Below are 27476 nucleotides of genomic sequence, written 5' to 3' on the forward strand. Positions count from 1 at the left end.
CAGAAACTGATGCTCAGCAGCATCAGGTCAACCAGCCAAAGTTGGCAAAACAGGAATTAGAAACTAAATGTTTCTAATTCACCAGCCTGTGATTTTCCTAATCTGTTGTTGGCTCCCCTATAATGCTGCCTGTAGAGTACCAACAGAATGAGGTCTGCCTGGATTCCAATCTTGCTTCTGACTAGCTGTGTGAGCTTGGACTTGGCCCCTAACCTCTCTGACCCTCAATTTCCCCAGCTGGAAAATGGACTGATAATCAGTTGCATAGGTATAAGTCTTGGCATGATTGTGAGGATTAAAAAAGTTAATATAAGTATATTATTTAGAACAATGTCTGGTACATCCCAAGAGCTAGCTGTTGTTTAGTTTTTAGTATTTATTCTAAAGCATACTGGTAGCTTTATTCTAAAGCTCTGGTAGTGTAGTGGTTATGAATCAGGCTGAGGGCCTCAAGGTCAGCAGTTTGAAACTACCAGCTGTTCTGCGGGAGAAAGAGGAGGCTTTCTGCTCCTGTAAAGATTTACAGCCTTGGAAACCCTGTACAGGGTCGCTGTGAGTCAGAACTGACTCCACGGCACACAACAACAACAACTAAAGCATACAGATTATTTTTAATCAGACATTATCCTGAAAACAACTCCCGGTGCCACCTTGTGTATCAAAGTTGTGCTATGCCCCACAGGGCTGCCAATGGCTCTTCTTCCAAGGTATCTACGGGTGAACTCAATCAAACTTTTAACCTTTTGGTTAGGAGCTCAGAGCATTAACTAGCACCACTCAGGATCTCCTTTAAAAAGGGGTGAAAGGATGAATGTGTCAAACCCCAAAGGGACAACCAGGAGATCATGTTTTCACTGTTGCCCAGTTTTCCCTAGGCAGCACTACCTGAGCGCATACATCACCACTAACTACATTTTGACTTTAACTGGACCTCTGAAGCCTTGCCGGATTGGGTATGGGAAAGGAGATCTAAGGAAGCCAGACCTGCCCCCAGGCTCAACATCACCTAATAGTGTATCCTCAGAAAGTGGTTCGGAGGTTGGTTTCCTTGGATTTTATGCTAGAACTAAGTGGAAGCATCTCAAACTCGCAACCTTCAGAAGCCACAAATATTATGGCCCACACGATGATAGGGCAATTCCAAAGAACTGTCATATTCTTGTGCTGACTGACACTGTTTATCTTTCATATTGGAAAGGGCACATGAGATGATAAATCCAACCAGCTTTGGAATGCCCAGCACTGTTCCGCCCTCACCCTCAAATGTCCACACACACATCGCCAGGAATGTTCCATTTGGCTAAGACACTCTTTCTGGAATTGTATCAGTTCAAAACAGAGAGTCTTCCTGGAAGGGAGTGAGATAATAGTCATAACCTAGCTTTTAAAGCATCCATTTGGCCAGTTCTCATTTAAAAAGTAAAGTCTTTGCAGGGTAAAGAGAAGGAAGTATGTGGTAAACATGAAGCTCTTGATCAAGGATGCCACACTAAGGCTCTGAAAACTAGGGAGCTGGGAAGAAGACTGGCATGGGCCACAGGAAGAGAGGGGCTGGAACAGTAAGAAGAGAACCAAATTCAAAAGCCAAGAGAGACGCTGGCAGGAGGACGTGGAAGAGACTATTTGGGCACTCTGATTGATATCTAATTATTGGTGGATGCGATGGGTATTATTCATCTTTCATACAGAATTCACAGATCGAATAGTATATCTGACCCATGCTAGGAAAGGCCACAATATCTCATGTATACACACAAAAGGGAACAACTTAGAAAGAAGACACCAAATTCCATCTACCAATTCATCCTCAACTTTCTGATTCTGTTCCATGAGACACCCTCATGGAATCGAGAATCTTGCCTTCAATTCTGTATTCCTTATAAGGTAGCCCAAATCCTTTCCAGCACTTTCAACTGCTTCTACCCAACTGCTGAGGTCCTGTCAGAGGAGGTGGGGAGAGGTGTCAGAGGCAGGAGATGTGCAGGTAAAGTCCCAGACACCACCAGGACCTTAAACTTGCGTCAGCTTCTGCTCCATCGAGAGGAAAGAAAGCAAGATGCCACAATAAAATCACAACAGCTGGAGTGGAAAATATCACTCTGACACAGACCGTTGGCGCTGGGGAAAATTCTGTCAATGAACCATATTGAGACAGAACATTGCTCACCTTATATAATTGCCGGGTCTGGGTTTGGAGTTTTTTTCCTTCTTTTTCTAATTGGGAGGGAGGTATTTTCTTTTCACTGCAGTGGAGATAGTAGCAAAGCCTGTCCCTGGGCAGGCCACAATCTGAGAAAGTTGCTACAATGATACAATATCACAGGACCCAAGAGTCTTCTGGAATCCTGAGAGGATGGAACCCCAGGAGAACTGCAACCTCCTTAAACATTTTTTAACCTTCTAAAAATTGTTGACGTCGCACTCTGCATTTCAATATGGTGATATGGGTAAAGAAATGAGCCAATGACAAAGGGAGGAAAGCTCTAGTGCTTATGTTGCCATCCGGGCAAGTCCTTTAAAGGCTCTGGCCATTAGCATCCTCATCTGTGAAGAGTCAGGACTGACTTGGAAATAAACTGGAAAATAGATTCAAAATGCCTTCCAGCTCTCATTGTCTATGCATTCAACTTGGAGTTGAGTATAAACTCTGGCACATTCTGGCTATATAACCTGGGACAAGTCAAATAACCTCTCCAAGCCTTCGTTTTCTCATCTGTAAAACTTCACCAAGCAGCCCCTCTCCTCATTGACAAAATATATGGAAGAGTTCTTTGTCAGCCTCGAACTACCAGACATGTGGGAAGTATTCATACTATTCTTACATACCAAAGCAAATGGTAATGCAATAAGGTTTTGATTATCTAGACTCTCTTGGGGCTAAGCATGAAACAAGTTGTAGACTAATGATAAAGCAAGAGAGGGCTTTTGGAGACTTCAGAAAATAGTGTTGATCTCTAGGCTCATTAAACATTATGAAATCTTTTCTGAAAGACTTCAGGAAAAGAATAGGCAAGAATTAATGTCAGAATGTTTAGTCATTTCCTTGTTTGAAGAAAGGGACCTAAGCCAAATGACTCCTTGTACCCTGTTATTGCAAATATTCTTTAAGGGTGGAAGGAGCCCTAGTAGCACAGCAATTAAGCACTCATCTGCTAACCAAAGGTTGGCAGTTCTAACTCATGAGCCATTCTATAGTACTCAACTTCTGTAAGAATTATAGTCTTAGAAACCCTATGGGAAAGTTCTATCGATCCTATAAGGTCACTGAGTCTAAAGTGACTCAACAGTAATGGGTTTTTGTAAGGGTGGAGCTAGGAAAATCATCCACATGGATAAGAATTTTACAGATTTAAACTGGACTTTTCCCAACCTTCAAGACTCACTGAAAGATGGGGTGGTTGCCTAGAAGATGCTAGTTCAAATGTATAGATGCTTGGCAGTATTTTCAGAAACAAAGTATTGGAGGATGGGTGGAATGTGGAGAGGATGAAGTTAAAAAGGAATGAAGAGAAGGAGAGTAATAGTTTAACCCCCTACGAACACATAATAACTCTATAGGACAGAGTAGAACTGCTCCATAAGTGTTCTGAGGCTGTGAATTTTCACAGAAGAACATCTCAGCTTTCTCCTCAAGAGCAGATGGTGAATTTGGAGACCAATACTTAGCCCACACCACCAAAATGGACAGTTCAGTGAGCAGGTCTGACTATTCTTAAGAAGATGCATCGGATCTTTTGTGGGTTTTGTTAAAAGTCTAAGTTTTGGAGTCAAATCTGGATTTACATTTCTTCCCCCATGACTTACTATGTGACCTAGGGTGAGTTGCTTGAAACCTCACTTTATCCTTCTGTCAAATGAGGTTAGTAATAAGCTATTGAGGTTGTTGTAAACTGAACATGAGATCCTATGAAGCGTCTGACATAGAGAGAGAAATCAAAGTCTGGAAAAGACGGTGGAAATCAGTAGGGGTCCATGGGCTCAGGGTCTTGGGTAGGATGTGTCAAGTCTGTGGCAGACACACAGGAGAGGGGCTTCAGTTGGCTGGCATTGGTCAGAGAAGAGCTGCAAAGAAGCACACACAAGCACACACTCACAATAGATAAGATTGCTTAAGCTATTCATCCCCGGGACTAAGGGATGAATAACAGGTCTGCAGACCAGTGTGTTTCCCCAACCCTGTCACCAGGAAGGAAGATCCTCAGGTCCCTGCAAGCAGAGGGGAATTTTAGAAGGAAGCTTTCTGAAAAGCACTGACTCCCATGGCTATCAAGTTGGTTGGGAGGAAGGAAAATAAGAGCTGCCTGGCTGTCCCACACAGCAAGCTGGAGATGACAGTGCAGCCCAGGGAAAGGCTGTGTGGTCTGACGGCCTGCCCCACAGCTGGGAAGGGGAAACTCCTGGATCCTACTCCTCCTATTCAGGGAAAAGTCACCAGAGTTTCCCTTCCTAAGTCAATGACAGGACCACAAAGGGGTAAACTCTTTAATGACTTCAGCTATATTATCAACCTCCTGGCAACCTCTCTGATCCTATGCAAGGAAGGAAAAGAAATAAGGGCTCTCCCCATTTCACAGAGATGGACACTGAGGCTCACACAAGTCAGAAGACATCTCCATAGTCACACAGAAGTAAGAATAAAACCTAGATTGCTTGTTCCTGGGTCTCTATCTTTATCGTGTGAGGATTTTATACTGTCAAAATGAGCACAGTAATCATACGAAGCCAAATGACAGCACTTCTTGATCCCTTACATATATAAAACTTGGGTCCAAGGACAAAATACACACACACAGAAAAGCTCTCTCATGAATATACCAAGCTCTTCCAAGTAAGGTCATATGCTCTTGACAGTTTCAAAAGGAAGAAACCAACACACTCACTGGAGTCAACTATATAAAGCCTTGTGGAAGAGGCAGCAATAAACTGGAAGGTTTCTGTTAGATGAAAGGGTAGGAAGGACAGGTGGTCACGGTAGGTCAGCACAATCCCAACTGAACCCTAATAGAACAACAGCTAAGTTCTCAGATGGCAATCAAAAGGAGAAGCTCCACAGGAGGAAGACCTGACAATCTGTTCCTATAAAGATTATTGTTGTGAAGTGCCATTGAATAGGTTCCAACCCATAGCGAGCCTGTATAGGGTTTCCAAGGAGCAGCTGGTGAGTTTGAACTGACAACCTTTCGGTTCAAACTGATATTGCAGTCCAGCGTTATAATTTGCAGCCACTCTAGCACTCCAAGAAAACCCTATGGGGCAGTTCTTCTCTGTCACATGTGGCCACTATGAGTCAAAATTAACTCGAGGGTACCTAACAACAGAGACAGCTGTGAGCAAAGGTGAGAGGTGAGGGAGCATAGGACATGTCCTAGCAATGGGTGAACACCTTCTTGTTTCAGCCAGAGACCTTATGCTGAGAACTTGTGGGAAAGAAAGCTGATTAAGCAATTGGGGCCACAATGCCCAGCTAGGAAGGCTCTGCTTTGTTCTGAAGGCACTGGGTAGCTCTTGAAGGTTCACAAGAAAGGAGGTTTGGTAATGCATCTAATGAAACTACTGCGCTCAAAAAATGAACCTGGCTTGATGGTCAGGTAAGAAAGAATCTAAAATGACTTGAATGCATTCTGTCCTCTGGAGCCCTGGGGTGTGTATGTTGGGGGGGAGGGGGGCAGCACAAGTATTCTTAGAATGTTAAATTACCAGCTTCAGCTAACCTCCATGTGGTCTTAAGCTCAGAGAAGTTGGGAAACACAGGGATGGGGTTGGAATGAAGAGTTCACATCGCCCCACAGACCCAAGTCTGTGGACTCCGCAACCGCACATCACTCCTGCAGCCCACAGGAGTATGCTCTGGCTCGCTGTGGCCTGCTGCAAGCCAGCCTCAACTCCTCCCCTCCAGTTTACTCTAAGCCCTCTGACTTTACATGAAATGAAACGGAAGATCTGCTGTGGTCATAACGACCAGAAGCTCCCAGGTCTTGCTCCCCAGCTCATCTGCCTCTACCATGGGCCCTGCCTGCTTAGTCCCCAGCAGCCCCTACCCACAGTTGGGGGTAATGATATCAACTCTTCCTCTTCTTGCACTGACATTTGGATGCATTTGCTGCTCAGTCATTTCAGGAGGCCCAGAAGAGAAAGCAAAATTGGAGTGGTATCAACAGTAATATTTGTTCTAATAGTGGTGGCAGTATAGTTGTACCAGTCATAGCTTAAGATCAGGTGGTAGTTACTAAGTAAGGAGTCCTGGTAGTGCAATGGTTAAGCGCTAGCCGAAAGGTTAAAGGTTCAAACCCAACATTGGCTCCGCAGGAGAAAACACTTGACCATCTGTTCCCATAAGTATTAGAACCTAGGAAGCTTTATGGGGCAGTTCTAGTCTATCATTGACTATGCACTCTGTTGATCCCATTTGCTTACGTATCATGGAGTCAGCCCCATCTCGTGGCAATCCTAGGTACAACACAATGGAGTGCTGTCCAGTCCTGCCCTAGTCTCATAATTGCCGGTGTGCCTCTGTTCATTGTTGTAGCTATTATACAAATGCCCCCGACCCAGGGAATTCATCTTCCAGCACAATACCACACAACACTCTGCTGTGATCCAGAGATTTTCATTGACCAATTATCAAAAGTTGATCACCAGGTTTTTCTTCCTAGTCTGTCCTAGTCTGAAGGCCCCACTGAAACCCATCCACCATAGGTGACCCTGCTAGTATTTAAAATACCAATGACAGAGCTTCCAGAATCACAGTAACCCATGAAAGTCACTACAGTACAAAAATGCTGGCAGGTGGGTGGTATAATAAACATTCTAAGAGGTGGGCATTTCAGTCAGTGTCACCAGTTTACAGATACCATAGGATTTTCTTGAGGTGTCTATGGGGCTCTGGATTCTAATTGGCAGAGCTACAATGAGTTTGGGTTTCTATAGCACCCAATTAAAGATAGCCCCTTCTCTCCTACTTTCTCCCAACCCCAACAAGCCCTCATCCCCAGGGGCAAATTACCCAATAAGCAAGGTAAGTAAATGCTGTGTAGTTCCTAGCCTACAATGCAACTGTACTACACTATACATACCATCAACCTCAGTTTTGGTTCTTGGAAGATTGGGTCTATGAAATGACAAAGGAGAATTTCTCTCTCCTACTGGATGAATGACCATCCTTGGACAACATTTAAAACAGACAAGAGTTGTTTGGGGCAACCTCCTATCAGTCACACTCTGGGAGGTCCCTCTCTACTTTCTCCGCTGAGCAAAATGAAACAAAACAGAAGCTCTGGATGTGGCTCTAGACCGTATATTGAAAACCCCAAGCCTTCTGCCCTACTCCTGCTCCCAGACTGCCCACCTTTCTCCTCACTGCCCTAGCTCACAATCCAAACCCACCTAAGATGCTACCTCTACAATACACCTAAAAAAGTTTCTGAGGTTTTTTTCCCCAATTGCTTACTTCCCACATCTGAATCTGGCCCCTCTGGCTTTCTAGAAGCTACCAGTTATTTTATAAAGACTTCCTCAGAAACAGGGGTGAGGAAGAACCAATAGTTGTCATTAACAAGCATTTCTGAATTGGGGGTCATCTGTAGATTCTTCTGTATTATCCATATGTTACTGTTCCATAAGTCTTCATTTCTCGCTCCAAGGATCTCCTTGCTGACTCAGAGCCTTTGTGAGATGGGTGCTAATCTACAATGGTTTTACTCACCCCAAGTCATACCTACTACCATGGAATTAATTCCTACTCATAGCAACCCTAAAAGGATAGAGTAAAATCGCTCCACAAGGTTTCCGAGGCTATAAATCTTTACAGAAGAAGACTGCCTCATCTGTCTCCCAAGGAGTACCTACTGGGTTCAAAATGCTGATCTTTCAGCTAGTAGCCTAGTGCTTAACCCACAGTGCCACCAGGATTCCTTGGTTTTCCCCACAGTGGTCAAACATCCCATTTCCAACAGTGATCATTCCTCCCTGTTTTCTCTCCTTTTCTTTACAGGGTACAACTGAAGGGTTGGGAGACTTTACTCAGTGCCTGAAGTAGTTGGCAATACCCTGGGATGGAAGCCACACTGTAACTGGACTTATTGGGCTCTACAATCGGAATCCTGTCCCATGAGCAACTCCATCAAGGAAATCTGATGATCTGAGACTCATTTCATGAGCCAACCACACCAAGAGCACTTCCTCTTTGGTTCAACACCATCCCTGCCTTGCTGCCCACATCAAAAGGACACAGACATTTTACTACACAGATAGTTTCTTGAGAAGACAAAGGGCCTTCAGAAAGGGATGTGAAGCGATCTCTAGGGCTTTCCAGTAATATTCTTTCCTCCTTACAAACAGTCAGTGTGAGAAATCCACTTCCGGAAGGTGATCATCGACCTCCCACGCCTCCGCCGCCACACCAGGCCACGCTCTTGAGGAAACGGCAGCATCATGTCCTCCTTGTCAAGCCGGAGGACCGTCATTTCCACTGCTCTCAGCAGGCCTGACTCACAGTGAAACTGCAACCTCAAGAGCAATGGGGGCCAGGATTGCAAAAAGGAAATACAGGTGAACACTCAAAAAAGTTGCCTGAGGAATAAGTTTTGTTTCTCTTAAAGAATGGTGCTTCCAGGGTTGGGCGGACACCATGAACAAGAAGAGGCTATGGAGACCATGTACCATGTTCACTGGGTGGGTTTGGCCAAGAGGGAAAACACGCTTCAAGAACACACATGCTGACTGACTCCTGCCAAGGGGAGCAGGCTTAAGAGTTGGGATGAGGGCTTGGGAATGAAGTAGGGGTCTCATAAATTCTAGGATGCTAGATTTGGAAAACAATTCTGTCAAGCTTTCCACTTTCAGATGCAGAAAGCAAGGACTAGAAATGCAAAGGAACTTGTGGCAGGACCTGGGTTGAGAGTCGGATCTCCTAAAGGCCTGATCCTGAGTACATTATACCATGGAATTGACTCTTCTGTCCCCCTGTAGCCTCCTGTCCTGAGTCTTCAAGTCCATGAAGAGAAACATCCAACTCCACCTTCCCATAGACAACGTCAGCATCAACATCTACAATCAGAACACAGAGACACCCACTGTTTGCTCCATGCCAGACACTCATCTAAGCACTTGTGTGCATTCACTCTTTCATTCAGTCCTATAGTACCCACCCATGACCATCTCCAATAGGAGAGACTGCAAAACAGGAAAGCTCAGAATTTGCCCAAGATCACACAGATGATATATGACAGCAGTAAGATGCAAATTCAGTCTGACTCCAGGACCCACACACTTAACCACCAAGCTCTGTTGCAAAGGTCAGCCTGAAAGCAACATGTGGTTTCCAATAATGGACACTTGGACCCAGAGTTGTGAAGCAGCAAAGAGAAGAAGACAAGCCTAGTCATGGCTTCAGAAGCATGAGGTTTCAATTCCAATCCTTAGCTACTCATTTCTGAAATTGTGAATTGACTACTTGATGTTAGTTTACATCCAACACTCATCTTGAAGCTCCTAACTTTAAGAAGACTACTAGAAACAGTCCTAGATCACTGAAAATGTAAGGCATCAACAGATTCTCTTTAATGTTTTGACAAAATAGCATTTTTAAAAACATTGATACACTCACACAAAATAATTTAGCATAACCTTGCCCATACTTCCTGAAACTTCTCTTAGAGATTCGTGGTGCTTGGAGAGTTCCTGAGTGTTGCAAAGAGTTAATGCACTCAGCTGCTAATTCAAGTCCAACCAGAGGTGCCTCCCAAGAAAGGCCTGGTGATCTACTTCAAAAAACCAGCTACTGAAAACCCAAAGGAGTACAGTTCTACCCTAATACATATGGAGCTGCCGTGAGTTAGAGTTGATTGGTTTAGCGGTATTTTCAGTTGAACTACATTGTTGTTAAACACCGTCAACTTGATTCTGACTCCTGGGGATCCTGTATGTGGTTTTCAAGGAGCAGCTGATGGGTTTGAACAGCCAAGCTTGTGGTTCATAGTACAGTGCTGATCCTTCAGCGCCACACCAGAAGTCCTGAACAACATTAGAAGTTTAGAAACACCAGAGAGACTCAAGAATTCTTACACCTTAAGTTTCTGTTTCTACTCATTCTATAGAGATTTTCCCTCAGTCTGATGGGCAACCAGGGATCCCGTTTTAATTTAATGTCTGACCCACCTAATGAAAGTGACTTCTAAAATCGCCAGATTAATAACAGCCCACATAGTGCTTCTGCCGGAAACCTGGAATGGAGGTGCAGGATCAGCATTAGACTGTGAACCATGAGGTCAGCAGTTCAAACCCACCAACTGCTCCTCGGAAACCCGAGTTGAACCTAGCAACAACAGCAAACTGCTTCTGACAGCCAATTTTGCTTGGGGTGAAAGGAAGGGGAGGGATGCAAATTGTATTCTTTTGGTTGGGTAAATCTTTACTAGGTAGACTGGAAAAGCGCAGGTTGTTCCTTTTGAGGTTGTTCTAAAAACTGTGAAAGCAGAAGCATCAGGGGTTTTGAACTGCATCTCAAATTGAAATACAGAGACACGAAACACGACTAAGTGGAAGTGGAAAGTAGAGACCCAAAATAAGCCTGCAGAAGAGTCCTCCAATAGCGCTGGGCTCCCTGGTCACGCCCAGCTGCTAGAGCCCGCTCCTGGGCCTGTTAGCCGTGGGAGAAGAGTATTTACGGTAATAGGTAAGGCACTGCGAAATCAGCCCCAAAACTCCCATGAGTTCTGAGTTGAAACCACAAACACTGCGTGTGAGGCACTTCAGCTTCCATGACATGTGCTCTGCTCACGAGACCTGCTGAACTGCAGGACGTGCTGGCGATTTGGAAACTTTGAATAAGGAAGATCGCTCAGGTCCCTCCCTCGTCTCCCTGTGCCTGTTGTCCTGTGGGTGTACCCTCACGTCTCCTGGTTCTTGCCCTGCCACTCAGCCTCACTCAGAAGCTCTATTAACAATAGAAAATATGACTAATGTTATCCTTTAAAGTTTATATGGTTTATAGATCAATAGCTGGGTAGTGCTGTCCTGGTAACTAGAAAAAGTACTCCTGAAAACAAAGAAAGGTTTACGGGGGGTAACAGAAACAGGGTGAAAGCACACACACAGAACTTACAAGTTGCAGCTCGCCATCAATACAACAGTTAAAGTGCTTGTCTGCTAACTAAAAGGTGGATGGTTTGAATTTAGTAGTAACTCTATAGGATAGGATCTAGGAATCTGCTCTCATAAAGATTACAGTTTAGGAAACCCTCTAGGCAGTTCTACTCTGTCTCTTGGAATTACTAGGCATCTAAATCAAATTAATGGCACCCAACAACTTCAAGTCAGACAAAAGTCAAGATATACAGAGCAATTAAAACTTACAAAAAAAAAAAAAGAAACAGAGAGGAGAGAAAACCTATCAATACATTTAAGCAATATAAATTAAAGCTATGTGTCAACAAAAAAAAGTCTTCTATACATATCAAAAGAACCAAACTACAATAATGACTGTGTTGTTGCTGCTGCTCTTAAGTGTCATTTAATATCAACATTGTTCAGGGTTTTCAAGAGTGTAAACCTTTGAAGATGCAGAAACCCTCATATTTCTCCTGTGGAGTGGCTGTTGGGCTCAAACCACCAATGATGTAGAACCACTACACTTCCCAATAACTATGTGTTGTTGTTAAGTGCTGTCGAGTTGGTTTCAACTCATATCAACCCTGTACAGGGTTTCCAAAGAGCAGTTGGTGAATTTGAACCACAGACCTTTAGGTTCAAAGCGACCATGAGGTCAAGAGCTTATCCTATGGCATCACACCAGGACCTATGTGTAGGACACCTAGAATAAATTTGTCCAATTCCAATAAATTACACCACCCCCACCACCCCCACCACCCCAAAAAATAAGCACACTTCATTTTCATTTAAAAGTACTTATGTTCACATTGGGTAAATCTGCTGCCCAAGACCTTTTTCAAGTGTTGAAGAGCAAAGATGTCAGCTTGAGGACTAAGGTACACCTGACCCAAGCCATGGTATTTTGGATAACCTCATATGCATGTGAAAGCTGGACAGTGAATAAGGAAGACCATAGAAGAATTGATGCATTTGAGTTATGGTGTTGGAGGAGAATATTGAAAGTTCCATGGGCTGCCAAAAGAACCAATAGATGTGTTTTGGAAGAAGTGCAGCCAGAATGCTCCTTGGAGGCCAAGATGGCCAAACTTCATCTCTCATACTTCGGACATATTGCCAGAAGGGACCAGTCCCTGGAGAAGGATATCATGTTTGGTAAAGTGGCGGGTCAGAGAAAAAGAAGAAGACCCCCAGCAAGATGGATTGGTAAAATGGCAGTATCAGTGGACACAAATGTGGCAAAAATTGTGAGGTTGGCCCAGGACCAGGCAGTGTTTCATTTTGTTGTGAAAACCAACTCAATGGCACCTAACAACAACAACAAGTTTACATGTAAAGGCTTTATTGTTGATATATTAAGACATTTTCATAAATCATCTTTAAGTTTTTCAGCTTTAGTGTCTAATATAGTAAATATTGATTGTTGTGCTTGTTTGTCTAGTGCCGTTGAGTCGGTTCCGACCCACAGCAATCCTGTATAGGGTTTCCAAGGAGCATTCGGTGAGCTTGAACTGCTGACCTTGCAGTATAAACCAACTTTGCAGTCCAACACATTAACCCAGAGTGCCACACCATAGAACCCACAAGATTAAAGCTTTTTGAGGTTCTCAATAATTTGTAAGAAAGTGAAGGAGACTAGAGTGCAAATAGCTTGAACACAGCTGACTTCAGGAGACTGAGAACTGTAGTATGAAGCCGATGGCTTTGTGGTAGAAGTCTTACCTCCCACGTTGGAGACTCAAGCTGCCATCTGTCACTAGAGAATTGTGTGTTGCTATGATGCTGAACAGGCTTCAGTAGAGCTTACAGACTAAGATGGACTCAGTAGAAAGGGATAGTGATCTATTTCCAAAAATCAACCAGTGAAAACCCAGTGGATCAGAACAGTCTGGTCATCATGAATTGGGGCCAACTCAAGGGCAGCCAATAGGTACTGTTAGGGGTTCCAACTCACAGCAACCGCTTGTATACCAGAATGAAACATTGCCTGGGTTCAGTACCACCAGCCACTCTGTTGTAGGCATTGTGTCAACCCATCTTGCTTAAGGTCTTCCTCTTTTTTACTGATGCTCTGCTTTACCAAGCATAATGTCTTTCTCTAGATTTTGGTCCATCCTGATAACATGTCCAAAGTAAATGACAAGTACTATGCTGGATTCAAGTGCAGTCACCCACTCCCTCCCCTGACAGTGTATGACCTGAGACTGGCTTGGCTCTTGTAAATGGCACTGACAACATGAGAGCCAGTGAATCCTGGATGAGAGGAACCCTAGACCCTTGATGTCTCATGCACCTGAACACACCCTCAGCCCTTAACAAACAAAAGCCCAGGAGTATGTTCCAGGATTTAGAGTCAGGGGAACATTTTGATGATTGGAATGAGCCAGATAAAGGAAAGCACTGGATGCTCTTTAATATGATTTCTTGAAGGAGATGGGATTAACCTTTAGGAGTACTTGGGTGGAAGAACATGACAAACTACTTTTTCATACTACTGCAGCCATATCTCAGAGACAAAATACAATAGAAACACATTTCTGTCTGAAATTATTCTGAGGCTTGAGATATTTCCCTAAGATAAAACATTCTTAGTAAACTTCACATACTGATAAGTACACACTGAAGGCATAACAGATAAGCAATAGCTTGATTCATGGAAACTCGCATTCACAATTTTTCAATTTCTCCTCACCACCCCACACACATACCTCAAGCATCTTAACTAACTCCCCCCAAATATTGGTGCAGGCCCACAGAATTTGGAGTGATTTAAAATTCATCTAAGTCAAGGAACTAGGGACTGGTTTACAATTTTTAAAAAGACAATTTGGTTCAGATTCCTCCTTTACCATTAACTGTCTCTACCTGGTATGGCACTGTGTGTTAACATGCTGGACTGCAAAGTCGATTTGAACTGCAAGGTTGGTGGTTCAAGCTCACCAGCCACTCCTTAGAAACCCTATATACAGTGTTGCTATGGGTCGGAACAAACTCGATGGCACTTAACAACAACATCTCTACCACTGTCACCGGTAGTCCTGGTGTGGTGCTGCACGTTAATGCGCTGGACCACAAAGTCGGTCTCAACCACAAGGTCAGTGGATCAAGCTCACCAGCCACTCCCCCAGAAACCTTATACAGAGTTGCTATCAGAACCGCCTCAACGGCACTTAACAACAACAACATATCTTTACAGGAGCTGAAAACCTCATGTTTATCCCATGGAGTGGTTGATGAGTTTGAATTGCTGACCTTGCAGTTAGTAGTACACTTCTCGTCTTACAGCACTACTAGGAAATTCACTTTCTTCTCTGCGCCTCAGTTAGTCCACCTGTAAATTAGAGTTATGAATTAGATATTGCCTAAGGCCCTTCCTCTTCTGATGTGCTATGACATAGGACAATCAAAGGATTGGTTAACATATGCCTGGAAAAAGTGTTGATTAGTAATCAGATCAATCAAAAATCAATAAACTAGAAAAGGTGGGTGGTTTGAGGATAATTGTTTTCCCAAGTGAATTCCCTTCCTATGTTGCATGAGATGGAATTAAACAGACATGTAACCAATTAAAGCCACAAAGAGTTTGTGAAGCACACACTCAGTCAGCAAATATATATTTAGGGTGAGTTTTGGATGTGCCCAGAACTGTGACAAGTGTCAGAAGATCAATGATGAGCACAGACATGTGTCCTGTCCTTCCAGAAGTTGCAATATAACGGCAGAAAAGATAATTCTAATGATTACAAGCCAGCATAAGTACTATATAAGAGAAAGGAACAAGGTGTTCTGATTACCCAGGGACTCTGATCTAGACTAGAGAAACAGGAGAAACTCTTCTGAAGAAGTAACACTGAGCTGAGAGCTGAATAATGAAAAGAGTGAGGGTAGTAATTCAGAAAAGAGGGAACCACACGTGCAAAGGTCCCGTGGTAGAAGCAAGAGCATGGCTTGTTTAAGAAAAAGAAGAAAGTCAATAAGGCTTGAGTGAAGACTGGAATGGGGAATGTTAAGGGTTGAGGCAGAGGAGGTAGGCAGGGTCAGATGATAAAGAGACTTGGTGGTGGTATTAAGAATGTTGTTAAGTGCTGTTGAGTTGATTCCAACCCATAACAGCCCTGTATAGGGTTCCAAAGAGCCACTGGTGAGTTTGAACCATTGACCTTGAGGTCCAAACTGACCTCGTGGTCAAGCACTTGTCCTACAGAGCCATAATTAAGAAATGAGTCTTTATTTTACCAAGTGAGAGAAAGTGAGAAGGCTTGAAGGTTTTAACCAAGGGGAAAGTCATGATCAGATTGATGTTTGCAAACAATCATTCTGGCTATAAAGTGGAGGACAGTTTGGAGAATGGATACTGGACTACCAACTGGGCATTATATTGGAGTCAAGAAAGGTATAGGATAAGCACTGAACTGCTAACCATAAGATCGGCAGTTCAAACACACCAGTCACTCCTCAGAAACTCTATACAGAGTCGCTATGAGTCGGCACCGACTCCACACACTTACTAACAAAAAATAAGAATGGTAGCTTGGATGAGCCTGTCAATGCTAATAATAGTGGGAATGGAGAGAAGTGAACAGTTTGGGGAAATGTTCATGAAGAATATTCTAGAGAACCCGCTGGTAGATTGGACATGGACTTGCAAGGGAGAAAAAGGAACTGACAAATTACGTCAGGAAAGAGGTCAATGACTTCTGTTGCAGGTATAGGTTTTTTTTGTTTTTTGGTTTTGTTAAGTGCCGTCGAGTCGGTTCCGACCCATAGCGACCCTGTACAGGGTTTCCGAAGGTGTAAATCTTTACGGGAGTAGAAAGCCTCATCTTTCTCCTGCGGAGTGGCTGGTAGTTTCGAACCACTGACCTTAAGGTTCGCAGCCCGATTCGTAACCACTATGCTACCAGAGCTCCTTGTATAGGGTAGGCTACATAATTTACAGGGCCAAGTGAAAACTACCAATGCAGGGTCCTTTGTTCAAAAATTATTAAGAATTTCAAAGATAACAGAGCAAGAGCAGGATCCTTCTAAGCACGAGGCCCCATGTGATGCAGGGATCACCCATCCACCAAGCCAGCCCTGTCCAGAGATGTTAGGTTTGAGATGTTGCCATCCACCAGAGATCTGAGCAAACTAAATCCCATCAGAAGGAGAGCTCTTGAGATGAGTATCTATTTTTCACCCCAGATTCAGGCGTCTCCTCCTTATTCTACATAACTACTCAGAGCAGAAAGAGCTGCAATCCTGGGTACCAAGGATTCCACCACCTGGTGTCCTGGCCCCTGTTGAAAACCAAAGTTCTTATATGAGAAATTAAAGATTATAACGTCCAACTCCTAAGGAAAATCCAAATTGCTTGATTTGGCATCACAGTTGCACAAAGGGGAATTCCACCCTGACACTCCAAAGATCAGTCCTTCCGCTGTGGTTTGCAGTGTCTGCCGGCCTCGCTCCTTTCCTCGGACAGACGACCCATAGGAAGGGTTTGCATAACCCTGGCTTGATTTGGTGCAGGGACCTTCCCCAATGTGAGATCCTTGTAAATTTCTAACTGAGCCAGGCCTTTGTTCTGAAGTGCCCCAGACACAAGACCCAAGTCAGAAATACCCAGAAGAGGAGAGCATGGCAGATCCCACATCTCCAGGCCCCTGTGACCACACTTAGAAAGCATGAAGCCACATGCTGTGCTCTTGACCCAGACTTTTGTGGCAGAGTCTCAGAAGAAGCCCCTATCCAGGGAGCTAGGGAAGGTTATTCAAGAGAATACTAGAAATTTCAAGTTGGGGAAGTTACTTTCTACACTACATGTTCTGCATAAGAAGAAATGAAACTCCCATTATCCACTGTAATAAAAGGGAGACGGAGCCAAGCTCCAATAAAGTTGTTCTAGGGCATCCAAACACACCTTGGGAGAGCAGAGTATACCTTTCCCCAGGTGGGCAAGACCCAACCTTCTCTGCTGCATTGCTGACCTGCCTGCTCCCTACTAGCAGTCCTGTTGCCTAGCAGGGCTGGTTGATCATGAATCTGGTAGCTTAAACCATCCATTTGCAGCCCCCTTGCAGCCTACAGGGCTCCCAGACTGTTCATCACTCTTGGAACTGAAAAGTGGAAAGCAATGATCCTAAGATTACCACCATTTTGTTGAGTATGAGGACAGTTGGGTAAAGAATTCAGTACAAGAGACTGTGCCCCAACGTGTATTCGCACACACACGCACATGTTCACACACTCCTCTGCAGCTGAAGGAGTGTCACTCAGTGGGTGAAGCTTCCCAGAGGGTTATGGAGGGACCACCTGGCCTTATATGCCTTCAGACCTTTGATCTTTACTCATCTCCCTTCTTCCTGGCATCTTAGAACAAAGGATAAGAGAGGAGGAAAGCAGATAAAATGTGAGTGCTATCTCAACCTTGGAATGCCTGTCTCTGACAGTCCCTCTTCTAAAATCATGCAGCGAAGTACAGAAACTAGGAAACACTCTGGAGAAAGGATGGAAGAAGAGAAATATATTCCTTTCCACTTACTTGGCTTTCTCAGTTAGTCCCCACTAGAAAACGTGTCTGCATTCAGTTTAGTTAACCTATTGTAGACACCTGTGATGTATTGGCAGGTGTCCCTGGGTGATTCAAAAAGTTAAAGTTAAAGTTCGAGTCCACCTAGAGATGTCTCAGACGACAGCCCAGACAGCTTACTTCCAAACATTTACAGACATTGAAAACTCTATGGTGTCCAATTCAACTCTGAAACACATGTGTTCACCATGATTTGGAATCAACTCAATATGTCACTGGGTTTACACACCTGGCATTGTAGTTTCAAGAAAAGGTGTGCACAGGCACTTTCCCTCCGAGAATTCAGTCTGATAAATGGTATTAGGGCCCAGACTGACATTCCACCACTCTAGGGGCCTGGTGTCCTACTTTCTTCCGAAAGTGGACTCTTCTACTAAAACCCAACCTTAAATCTCTTAACATGTAGATTGTTGGCATTTTTGTCTCACATATGACCTATGAGTTTGGTACTTTTCCCAATGGACCCTAATGTTTCCCTTCTCAGATGAACAAATGTTTCACAGCCTTGGGAAATAAGAGTAATCACTGTTTGTTTTGTTGTTGCTTTTGTTTTGATTTTATTTCAATTAAAAGGCACAAGTCATAGTTTTTCAAAAAACTGTTACAAACCTATTCTCTGGTGTCTGCTTGGCATTAGTATCATGAGATATGTTGATTGGGAAGATACTGTTACGGTCATATGTTAAATATGGAAACTTGCCTGTGGTTATCTATGACCATGTAGATTCCAGAATTTTAATATGAGCAGTAAATAATTTCAAATCTCTGGGGTAATAATTAAATATTCAACAAATTGTTTGATATTAGAAAAGGCTCCACATTTCAAAACCATTAAAAAAGTGGTGCTGTAAGATAAGCCCTGGACTGCTAATGGTCAGTTTGAACTGCAAGATCAGCGATTCAAACCCACCAGGTCCTTGGAAACCCTATACAGAGGTGTCATAAGTTGGAACCAACTCAATGGTAGTGCTTCACAACAACAACAACAACAATACACACACACACACATACACATATATATATATATGGAGCTCTGGTAGCATACGGGTTACAAGTCAGGCTACCAACCTCAACGTCAGCAGTTCGAAACTACCAGCGGTTCCGCAGGAGAAAGATGAAGCATTCTGCTCCCGTAAAGATTTACAGCCTCGAAAACCCTGTACAGGGTTACTATGAGTTGGAACTGACTCCACAGTACTTAACAATAACAACAACAACAAATACATATATACACACACATAATATATATATATATATATATATATATAATCTTGGTGTGGCACTGCAGGATAATATACTAGACTAAAAGGTCAGTTTGAACTGCAAGGTCAGCAATTCAAACCCATCAGTCGCTTCTTGGAAACCCTATACAGGGTCAATATGGGTCAGAACCAGCTCAACGGCACTTATGTTGTCATTGTTATTAAGTACCATTGAGCTGGTTCCATATACATGTTGTTAGACTGTTAAGTGCTGTCAAGTCAGTTCTGACACATATCAATCGCCAACGTTGCAGATGAAACCGACTTTGCAGTCTAGTGCATTATCCCACAGCAACACACCAGGACTCGCTTTGGGTTAATGCGCCAGACTGTAAAGCCCTTTGAACTGCAAGGTCCGCGGTTCAAGCTCACCAGCCGCTCCTCGAAAACCCTATACAGGGTCGCTATGGGTCAGAACCGACTCGACAGCACTTAACAAAAATAGCGACATATAATTATATATATATTATTTGTTGTTAAGTTATATATATAATTATAAATACACACAATGCACAAATATATATGATGTGTATACTTACATAGGTCTCTCAAAGAAGGCAATGTAAGAGATGTTGCCTGCCTGGTCTCCCTGAAGTGCCCTCCCAATCCCTCTGAGTGCTTGTCAGAGCAAAGACCAGTCCCCTTAGCGTTATACTCTCCAGCTCAGGTCCAGGTTCACAGAGACTGAGTATGCCCAACACAACATGAACATGAGAAGACTATTTACTTTCCATGGGCCAGACCCTGTGCTAGGCACCAGGTACACAAACAGCAATACAGCAGGGTCTCGCCATGAAGGTAGGAAATGAAGGCGGGAGGAGTCTGTAGAGCCCGGTTCAGGAGGAGGGGCTCCCACCTCCCTCTAGCCTGAAGGATCTGTTTAGGTTGTTCTCAGAACACCCAGTCCTACAGGCCACAGTCAGCCAACACAGGAGCCAGGAGGGAAGTGGGGAGTGGTAAGGAGTGGGAAACCGGATTCCTTACCCTTTTCTCTCTTATTCCTTCCTGATGGCAAAACTCAGTCCTCCTAAACCCACAGCAAATGTGGCAAGAGCAGCAATTGCTGAGTGAGCTCCATTCCTGTTTCTAGAAGGTCCTTCCCCTTTCATGATCCTTAGATTGACAAGACCATAGTTCCCTGAGTCTGATCCACACATCGCCACAGCAGGTAATGTCCAGAGAATGGACCTGGGTCCTTTGACCATGTCCTCCAACTCATCAGACTGGGCCTGAAGAAACTTCCCTACTTGTTTTGACATGGTGACCTTCTCAGATAGAGCAGGCACAGAACTCCCTGTCATTCCAATCTCCCAGAGCTGATGCTCTGAAGGGCTACAAATATAGAAGTACTAGTGATGTCCTGGAGTCCAGGTGTAGTGTTGTAGGATAAGCATTGGACCACTAATTGCAAGGTTGGCAGTTCAAACTCACCAGCTGCTCCTTGGGAAGCCTATACAGGGTCACTATGAGTTGGAGTCGTCAACTCAGTGGCACTTAACAACAGCAGTGATATCCTACATCTGAGTCCATGTGTCACTTTCCAAAGCCCCATTCCATGTAAAGCCCAAAGCTGCCTGACAGGATGGAGGGCAAGTAGTTAGTATTATCCGCTAGGGACAGATGGCAAACAGATATCTATCCATCAAGTGATTTGCTCAGCGCTAAAAGAGTGGAAGAGGCAGGCAGAGCCCGGGACGCCTTCCACCTGGTCAGCGCTCTTCTATGCTGCACTAGTAGGAGAAGCCCATGTAGAAGGGGAGGTCCAGGTACAACCAAGGGACCTCGAGACTTCAGATCTCTGAAGACACCCTGATAGCACCACCCTATCCTTTCCAGCTAAAGGTAAAGCACCTTGTTCCCTCACCCCACCACGTTACCTTTCCCTGTGCACACACACACACACAAACATACACTAATCCAAGACAAGCCTTCTGAGGCTTCTTTGGACAAATATAGGAAAAATAGGTAAGAAGAAAGAAAGGAGGAGCCTGCTATCCAGCCTTCATGGAATTCTGACTTGTTTCCTTTGCTTCTCCTACTTCTTCCTCTTTCAAACTGAAGTCTCCAACCATCAGTGCATATAACTGAAAGAAACTTATGGTTATCCTTTGTGCATCAGAGTAGAACTGAGGTAACTCTACAGGGTTTCCAAAGGCTGATATTTTAAGAAGTAGATAGCCAGGCCTTTCTTCTGAATTGTGCACCACCCAGGGACTCATAAAAAAAAACAGCTTTGAAGACTATTTAAGCCGACCTTTCATTTTACCCACTGGGGGCAGTGAAGAGCAGGGTAAGGAGCCTGGCATTGCTGTCTGGCAGGTCTGGGTTCAAATCCTGTGCCCTCACACCCACGTCACATCTCTGCCTTGGGTCCCTCATCTATGAAACAGAGATAATTAACAAAGGGCAGGGGCTCTTTGCCTGGCACATGACAGCTGTTAGCAAGAACCGACTACTATTAATGCCCCTCTCCCCCAGCAGTGGGACAGTCAAGGAGGTGGAGCTACAAACCTGGGAACCTAGAAGGAGTCTGGATCACATCCTGTGACCCTATCTGTCCTACAGGGAGCCAGCCTCATCAAGGGGCAGGCCTGGACCATGTCATGGAGAATAGGAAGACAGCTTTGAGGCTAGTTGGCTTACCCTTCAATTTTACTTGGGGAAACGGAGACCCCGAGAGCTGAGATGGAGTCCCAAGTCAGCAACCAGAAGTCTTGTTGGGGGGAACCCAATTATTTCTCAACCCGTGTATTCTGGAGTAGCCAATTCATCCACGTCACTGTGCACGCTGATGAAAGCCGCAGCTCTGGGTCTCTGCACACCAAGCAACTGTTCCCCCAGGAAATTGACATTTTTTATTAGGAGAAGCTGAAAAAAATATTTTAAAAGAGAAAGGCCCATCCTAAAAATAGCCATATGCAGAAGTTTGCCCTAAACCAACCATTTTGCTTACGATGCAAAAATTGACAATTTTAAGAGTAAGGTCAACAAATGCAAAGTCGAGGGGAGGGAGGAGTGTCAGTCAGAAAATAAAAGAAAAAAAGAAAAACACCAGTTGCCAGGAAATCTGACTGTGGCTTTTTTATGAATGGGGAGGCCCCACTCAACTCTCAACCTAAGTATAAAAGGGGGCCTGAGGTGAAGATCTACACTAGAGGGGCTTGCTCTTGCAAAACCAAACCACAAGGCAAACTCGAAGAAGGAGGCAGGGCTACACCATGCTCCGCTCAGCACTGCTATACTGCCTGGTCTTCATGGCTGGGGTGGTGACCAGCCGGGATCAGGGCACCCAGTCTGAGTATAGCTGTACCTACTTCCCAGACAGCCTGCCCCACATGCTCCGAGAGCTCCGAGAGACCTTCAACAGAGTGAAGTCTTTCTTTGTGAGTATGAACGCCCCTGTGCTTCCTCTATTGTAGGCACTGCCTGAACTAGGCATTTCTGCAGCCATGCCTTCCAAATTCAAATTCTTAGTTCAGGCCAAGGGTTCGGTTAATTATGCTAAGCCCAGATGCTATGTTCACTGTACAGGTAAAGTTGCCTGAAAGGCAAAAAGGTATGGACTATCCTATACTCAGAAACTTTTGTAAAACTCCACTGGAACTCAGATTATTGGCTGGGAAAAACCAAGAAGGATCTGATTAGGGGTGAAAATACCTCATATACACTGTGGCAAGGAAACAAATTGCCTCTTCTTAGAAAGGCTATTACCTTCTAAGGTTTTAGGAAGCTCGATGCAAGGGAGAAGGCTAATTTAGCAGAAACTTCTTCCTAGAGGTCTCCAAGCCTGAACTGGATGCCCACAGTTGAGAGATAGAAAAGCAAAGTGCAGAAAGAACCAGGACTAAGACAAGTTTCTGCTTTCACTTCAGAATCGGCCATATTTTTAATAACTTGATCCCAAGGAGGGGGGAACCTGGTTAAACTAATAATTCTAGCACCTTTGAATTCTGTTTACCACTCTCCCTTCAGTTTTTTAAGCCAGAGCTGCATTGATTGAAAATCAAAAACTCTATAAAGAAGATCCAAAAGATACCTATTTCAGGCATTTCCCCAAATCTAGGGTTCACTCTGTTTTTTGTTCTTGCAGCAAACGAAGGATCAGCTGAACAACAAGTTGCTAAATGACTCTTTGCTTAATGACTTTCAGGTAAGAGCAGGGAGTGAGTGGGTGGGTGTGGGGTATGTGGAGTGATTCAGGAAAGGGAGAGTCTACTTCGAGACTATGGGGCTTGCTTCCTTCGCTTTGAAAAGGAGAAGTGGGAAGATCTTAACTCAGCACATAGGCAGAAACTGGAGGGTTACAGTGCTGTGAGCAGGCAGCTGGTCAAAGAGGATCCCTAGGGACCCTCTCAAGCCAGCCACAGCAACCCTTCCTCCCTTCACCACCCACCTTCTCTGGCCCTTAGGGTTACCTGGGTTGCCAAGCTTTGTCTGAGATGATCAAGTTTTACCTGGAGGCGGTGATGCCGCAGGCTGAGAACCAAGACCCCGATATCAAGGAGCATGTGAATTCCCTGGGGGAAAAGCTGACAACACTCAGGACCAGACTGCGGCGCTGTGTGAGTAGAAAAGCCCAGTTCTTCCCCTGACTGCTGTCCCCAGAATGTCAACTCCTACAGAGCCACAGGGTCATCCCCCAGAGACACACCAGCATGCAGCCAGGGACATCACTCCATCACTCGGTGGTCAGGCACCCAGATCTCTTGTTCATTTCTCTCTGAGCAGGGGGTGGGGTGGCTGCTAGGCATTTACATGTGAAGATTGGTAAGCAGCTTTCCTGTTATTAGTGACTCATGTGTGGGTTATTAACAACTCTCCTCCAGCTCATGAAAGGGGCCCAGAGCTTCAAGCCGGCTCCCTTGGCCCTTCAGACCTAGACTCTAGGCCTGGTGGGAGGGACACAGAAGGTGAGGCTCTTGGACTGAGCCAGCCCCATTCACCTCTTTTTCTCAATCTTTTTGAGGCTGAGCTCTAAGCAGAGCCAGTGACTGCCAGGATTTTCCCAGATAGTTTACAAAAGCCTAGGGGATATTCAGTGAATCATCCCCCCACCCACCCACCTGGAGATCATTTATGTCTCCAGCTGGCATAAAAACATCTCAGAGTGAACCCTAGAGAAGCACAGTTCATCTGCTGTGGGTAGATCAGCCTCATCTGGTTTTCTTTGTTCCCTCCTTGGTATTGAAACATCCATTGGGCCCCCTTGTGCAGGACAGGGCTTCACCATTGTACCTGTGTTCAGTCTCCTTTCCTTGGGGACTTAGAAGGAAAGGGTCCTCAATGGCTGAGACTGAAGGAGAGTGACAGGACAGAGAGGCAGGAAAGGGGCACGCTGAGGCTGTCCAGCTCAGCACTCTGGCAGACATCGTGGCACTTTGGAGAGGAAGCCCAAAGACCTGGGTTTTATCCAAGCCTTGCAAACGTCTCACAGTGACTCCTAGAGAGACGCAGGTAATCTCCTGTGTTTCTTCTTTGTCCAGTGGATAAAATGAAGTTGGGCTCAGCTTTCCCAAAGAGCTACAGGGAATGGACATTCAGTGTGACCTGCAGCTTGTCCCTTCCCCAAGTGCTGTGGATGCAGGAGCTGAGAGTCAGGGTCATTAACACTCTATTTCATCTCATAGCATCGCTTTCTTCCCTGTGAAAACAAGAGCAAAGCAGTGGAGCAGGTGAAGAATGCCTTTAATAAGGTGAGTGCCAATGGTAGCCAAGAGGGCTTAGAAGCATGACCTCTGTCCACTCCCCAGAGGGTGGGCATGGGGGGGGTGGCAGGTGCTAAGCAGGCCCCTTTCTTCACTCAGAGGGGGTGTGGGAACCTCACACATGGTGTGACCTCCTCAGCAAGTGAGGAGCTGCCATCTAGGTTATATTTGTTTTCTATGAAGTGTCTATGGAGTTTCTAAATGACTGCTCCTTGCCATCACAGGCCTTCAGTCTGGGTTGGCCATCCAACTTGCAAACACAGCAAGCAGGGTGGTGGGGAGAGTGATAGAGGAAACAGAAAGTACAGAAAGTCACTTGTTGGGAAGTGAGGCTGAACCCACACGTGAAGGAAACTGACACATGAATATGCACGTACAAACACCACTGGGGTCTAGAGTGGATGTCCCAAAACTCAGACAGAGCAGGGTTTGCACTCGTAAAGAGGAGTTTCATGCATCCAAATGTCCATGAACCTCTTAAATCCTGTGTCCCAGAAGCTGTGTGAGTTCTGTCCCCTGTCATGGGCTGGGGACTGATGCTGGGTTATGTTCTAATATCAGGAGGCACAAATTCTCTGAGGGCAGGCTAGGACCAGTTCAACAGACACAAGCATTAGAAAAATGAAAAGAGGCACATCCTTTGGTTCCCTTCTCTATTTCTTTCACTGTTTTGCTTTCAAGCTGCTTCCTCTAATGTCTTTTCATCAAATTCTGAATAAGCGTCATATGAAGAGTTGACCTTTAAAATGGTTGAAAAGGCACCATTTTGAAGACCATATTTTGGGAAGTGAATGCTATGCTTGTTACTTACTAGTCATGCTTCAAGTCCAGAGAAGACCAAAAGTCAATGTGCAGTCTTTCCAAAGATAGGCAGAGCTTCAGGTTCCCAGGGTTGTCCCTTTATCTCCCAACACAAGGAAGCAAATGCAGCTTCTGTGCCCCAGGGCCATCTCCAAGAGATGGAGGGATCCACTAACTTAATCAGATGGGATCTAAATACTTCTCTTCTCTCTACACAGCTCCAAGAGAAAGGTGTCTACAAGGCTATGAGTGAATTTGACATCTTCATCTACTACATAGAAATCTACATGACAAAGAAGATGAAAAACTAAAGCATCCTAACCAACAAAAATGCCAAGATAACAACTCTGGCTAGACTCTAGGACGTGAATTAGAGGTCTCCAAACTGGGCTCCAGGGTTGTGGGAGGACCAAAATCAGCTCCATGGAAGACCCTATTGTGCCTCTTCCCTTCCCTACAATATTTATTCCCCCTGATACCTCAACTCCTAGTTCTATTTATTTGCTGAGCTTCTCTGTGAACTATTTAGAAAGAAGCCCAATATTATAATTTCTTTCAATATTTATTATTTTCACCTGTATTTTAAGCTGTTTCCATAGGGTGACCCCCTATGGTATTTGAGTGTTTTATAAAGAAATTGTAAGTTATATAGGTAGAAAAAATATATTCTTTGGGGAGCCAATTGAAGTTTCCGTTCCAAGTGCTACCACATTTTACAGTTGTTGAGCTGTTTTCCCAGACTTTCCTCTCTTTTCTCTCATCCCTGGGCCTTGGGGTCCTGAAGTGTAACAAAGACTTTTAGGAAGGGAAATCAGAGAGTTCCTTTGATGATTAACCTTCCAGTGTCTCATAGGGATTCCCCTAACCCCATTCCCTAACCACTTTATTTTTTAAAGTTGTGGCTGGATTGTTATTTATGACAACCTAAAGTTGGTTCTAATAGAACTCAATTATATCTAGAAGCTTTTCAATTCCTCTGGGAATGTGACATTGTTTGTCTGTCTTCATAACAGATTTTAATTTTGAATAAATAGTTATTTTTTAAATACTATGGTGTTCTATGACTTTTCTCTAATTAAAAATTTTCCCTCCATGCTTCCAAGATAAAAGAAAGAAAGCAAATGAATTCTGCCTTTCAAAGAGAGGGAGTTAACTACTCTCTGGAAGGAGGAAATGTTATTCTTCCAAAAGCCAACAGTAAACACCACCATGGTTTTTCCATGAGCATTTCTATATATCTTTAAGGAGAAAGAAGATCATGCTAATTTTTTGAGACTAAGGATTTGCTTCTGTGTTGCTTATTGTGATGGGGATTGTTGTTAGGTGCCTTTGAGTCAATTCCAACTCATAGTGACGGTGATGTAAAACAAAACAAACACTAGCCTGTCCTGCACCATCCTCAACATCCATCGTTGCTGTGTTTGAGCCCATTATTTCAGTCACTGTGCCAATCCACCACATTGAGGGTCTTCCTCTTTGTCGCTACTCTATCAAGCTTAATGTCTGCTCCAGGGACTGGTCTCTTCTGGTAGGTAGCATGCTCAGAATTACAATAAGATGAAATATCACCATCCTTGCTTATAAGGAACATTCTGGCTGTACTTCTTCCAAGACAGATTTGTTCATTCTTCTGGCAACCCGTGGTGTATTCAATATTCATTACGAAGCACGACAAGTAAAATGCATCCATTTTTCTTTGGTCTATCTTATTCATTGTCTAGCATACGTATGCAAATGAGGTCTTCGAAATTATCAATGAGTTAGATCAGGCACACTTTGGTCCTGAGAGTGACTTTGCTTTTTAACACTTTAAAGAGATCTTTTGCAGCAGATTTGCCCAAAATTTTGTTTGACGGATGCTTCTTGGGTATTGATTGTGGATCCAAGTAAAATGAAATCCTTGATAGTTTATTGGTCCAGCTGTGAGGACTTTTGTTTTCTTTATATTTAGGTGTAATCCATACTGAAGGTTGTAGATTTTTTTGTTGTTATCAGTAAACACTTCAAGTCCTCTTCACTTTCAGCAAGCAA

The 27476-nt window shown here is 44.2% G+C and overlaps 1 protein-coding gene across 1 annotated transcript; it reads left to right on the forward strand.

Annotated features, from left to right (window-relative positions):
* Nucleotides 1-22157: 22157 nt before the first annotated feature.
* Nucleotides 22158-25762, forward strand: IL10 (interleukin 10). Its single transcript, XM_006834059.1, has 5 exons — nt 22158-22322; nt 23030-23089; nt 23349-23501; nt 24567-24632; nt 25664-25762. Exons 1-5 carry the CDS (start codon nt 22158-22160, stop codon nt 25754-25756), a joined length of 537 nt encoding a protein of 178 aa, XP_006834122.1. The 3' UTR covers nt 25757-25762.
* Nucleotides 25763-27476: the final 1714 nt, after the last annotated feature.

The sequence above is a fragment of the Chrysochloris asiatica genome, unplaced genomic scaffold (genome assembly GCF_000296735.1).
Source record: "Chrysochloris asiatica unplaced genomic scaffold, ChrAsi1.0 scaffold00009, whole genome shotgun sequence".
Classification (NCBI taxonomy): Eukaryota; Metazoa; Chordata; class Mammalia; order Afrosoricida; family Chrysochloridae; genus Chrysochloris; species Chrysochloris asiatica.

Bases quoted from the DNA above. Each gene is read 5' to 3' on its own strand.
- IL10 (XM_006834059.1), top strand. From the start codon at position 22,158: ATGCTCCGCTCAGCACTGCTATACTGCCTGGTCTTCATGGCTGGGGTG. The intron at 23,090-23,348 runs GTAAGAGCAGGG...TCTGGCCCTTAG, and splicing joins CTTTGCTTAATGACTTTCAG to GGTTACCTGGGTTGCCAAGC. The intron at 23,502-24,566 runs GTGAGTAGAAAA...TTCATCTCATAG, and splicing joins GGACCAGACTGCGGCGCTGT to CATCGCTTTCTTCCCTGTGA.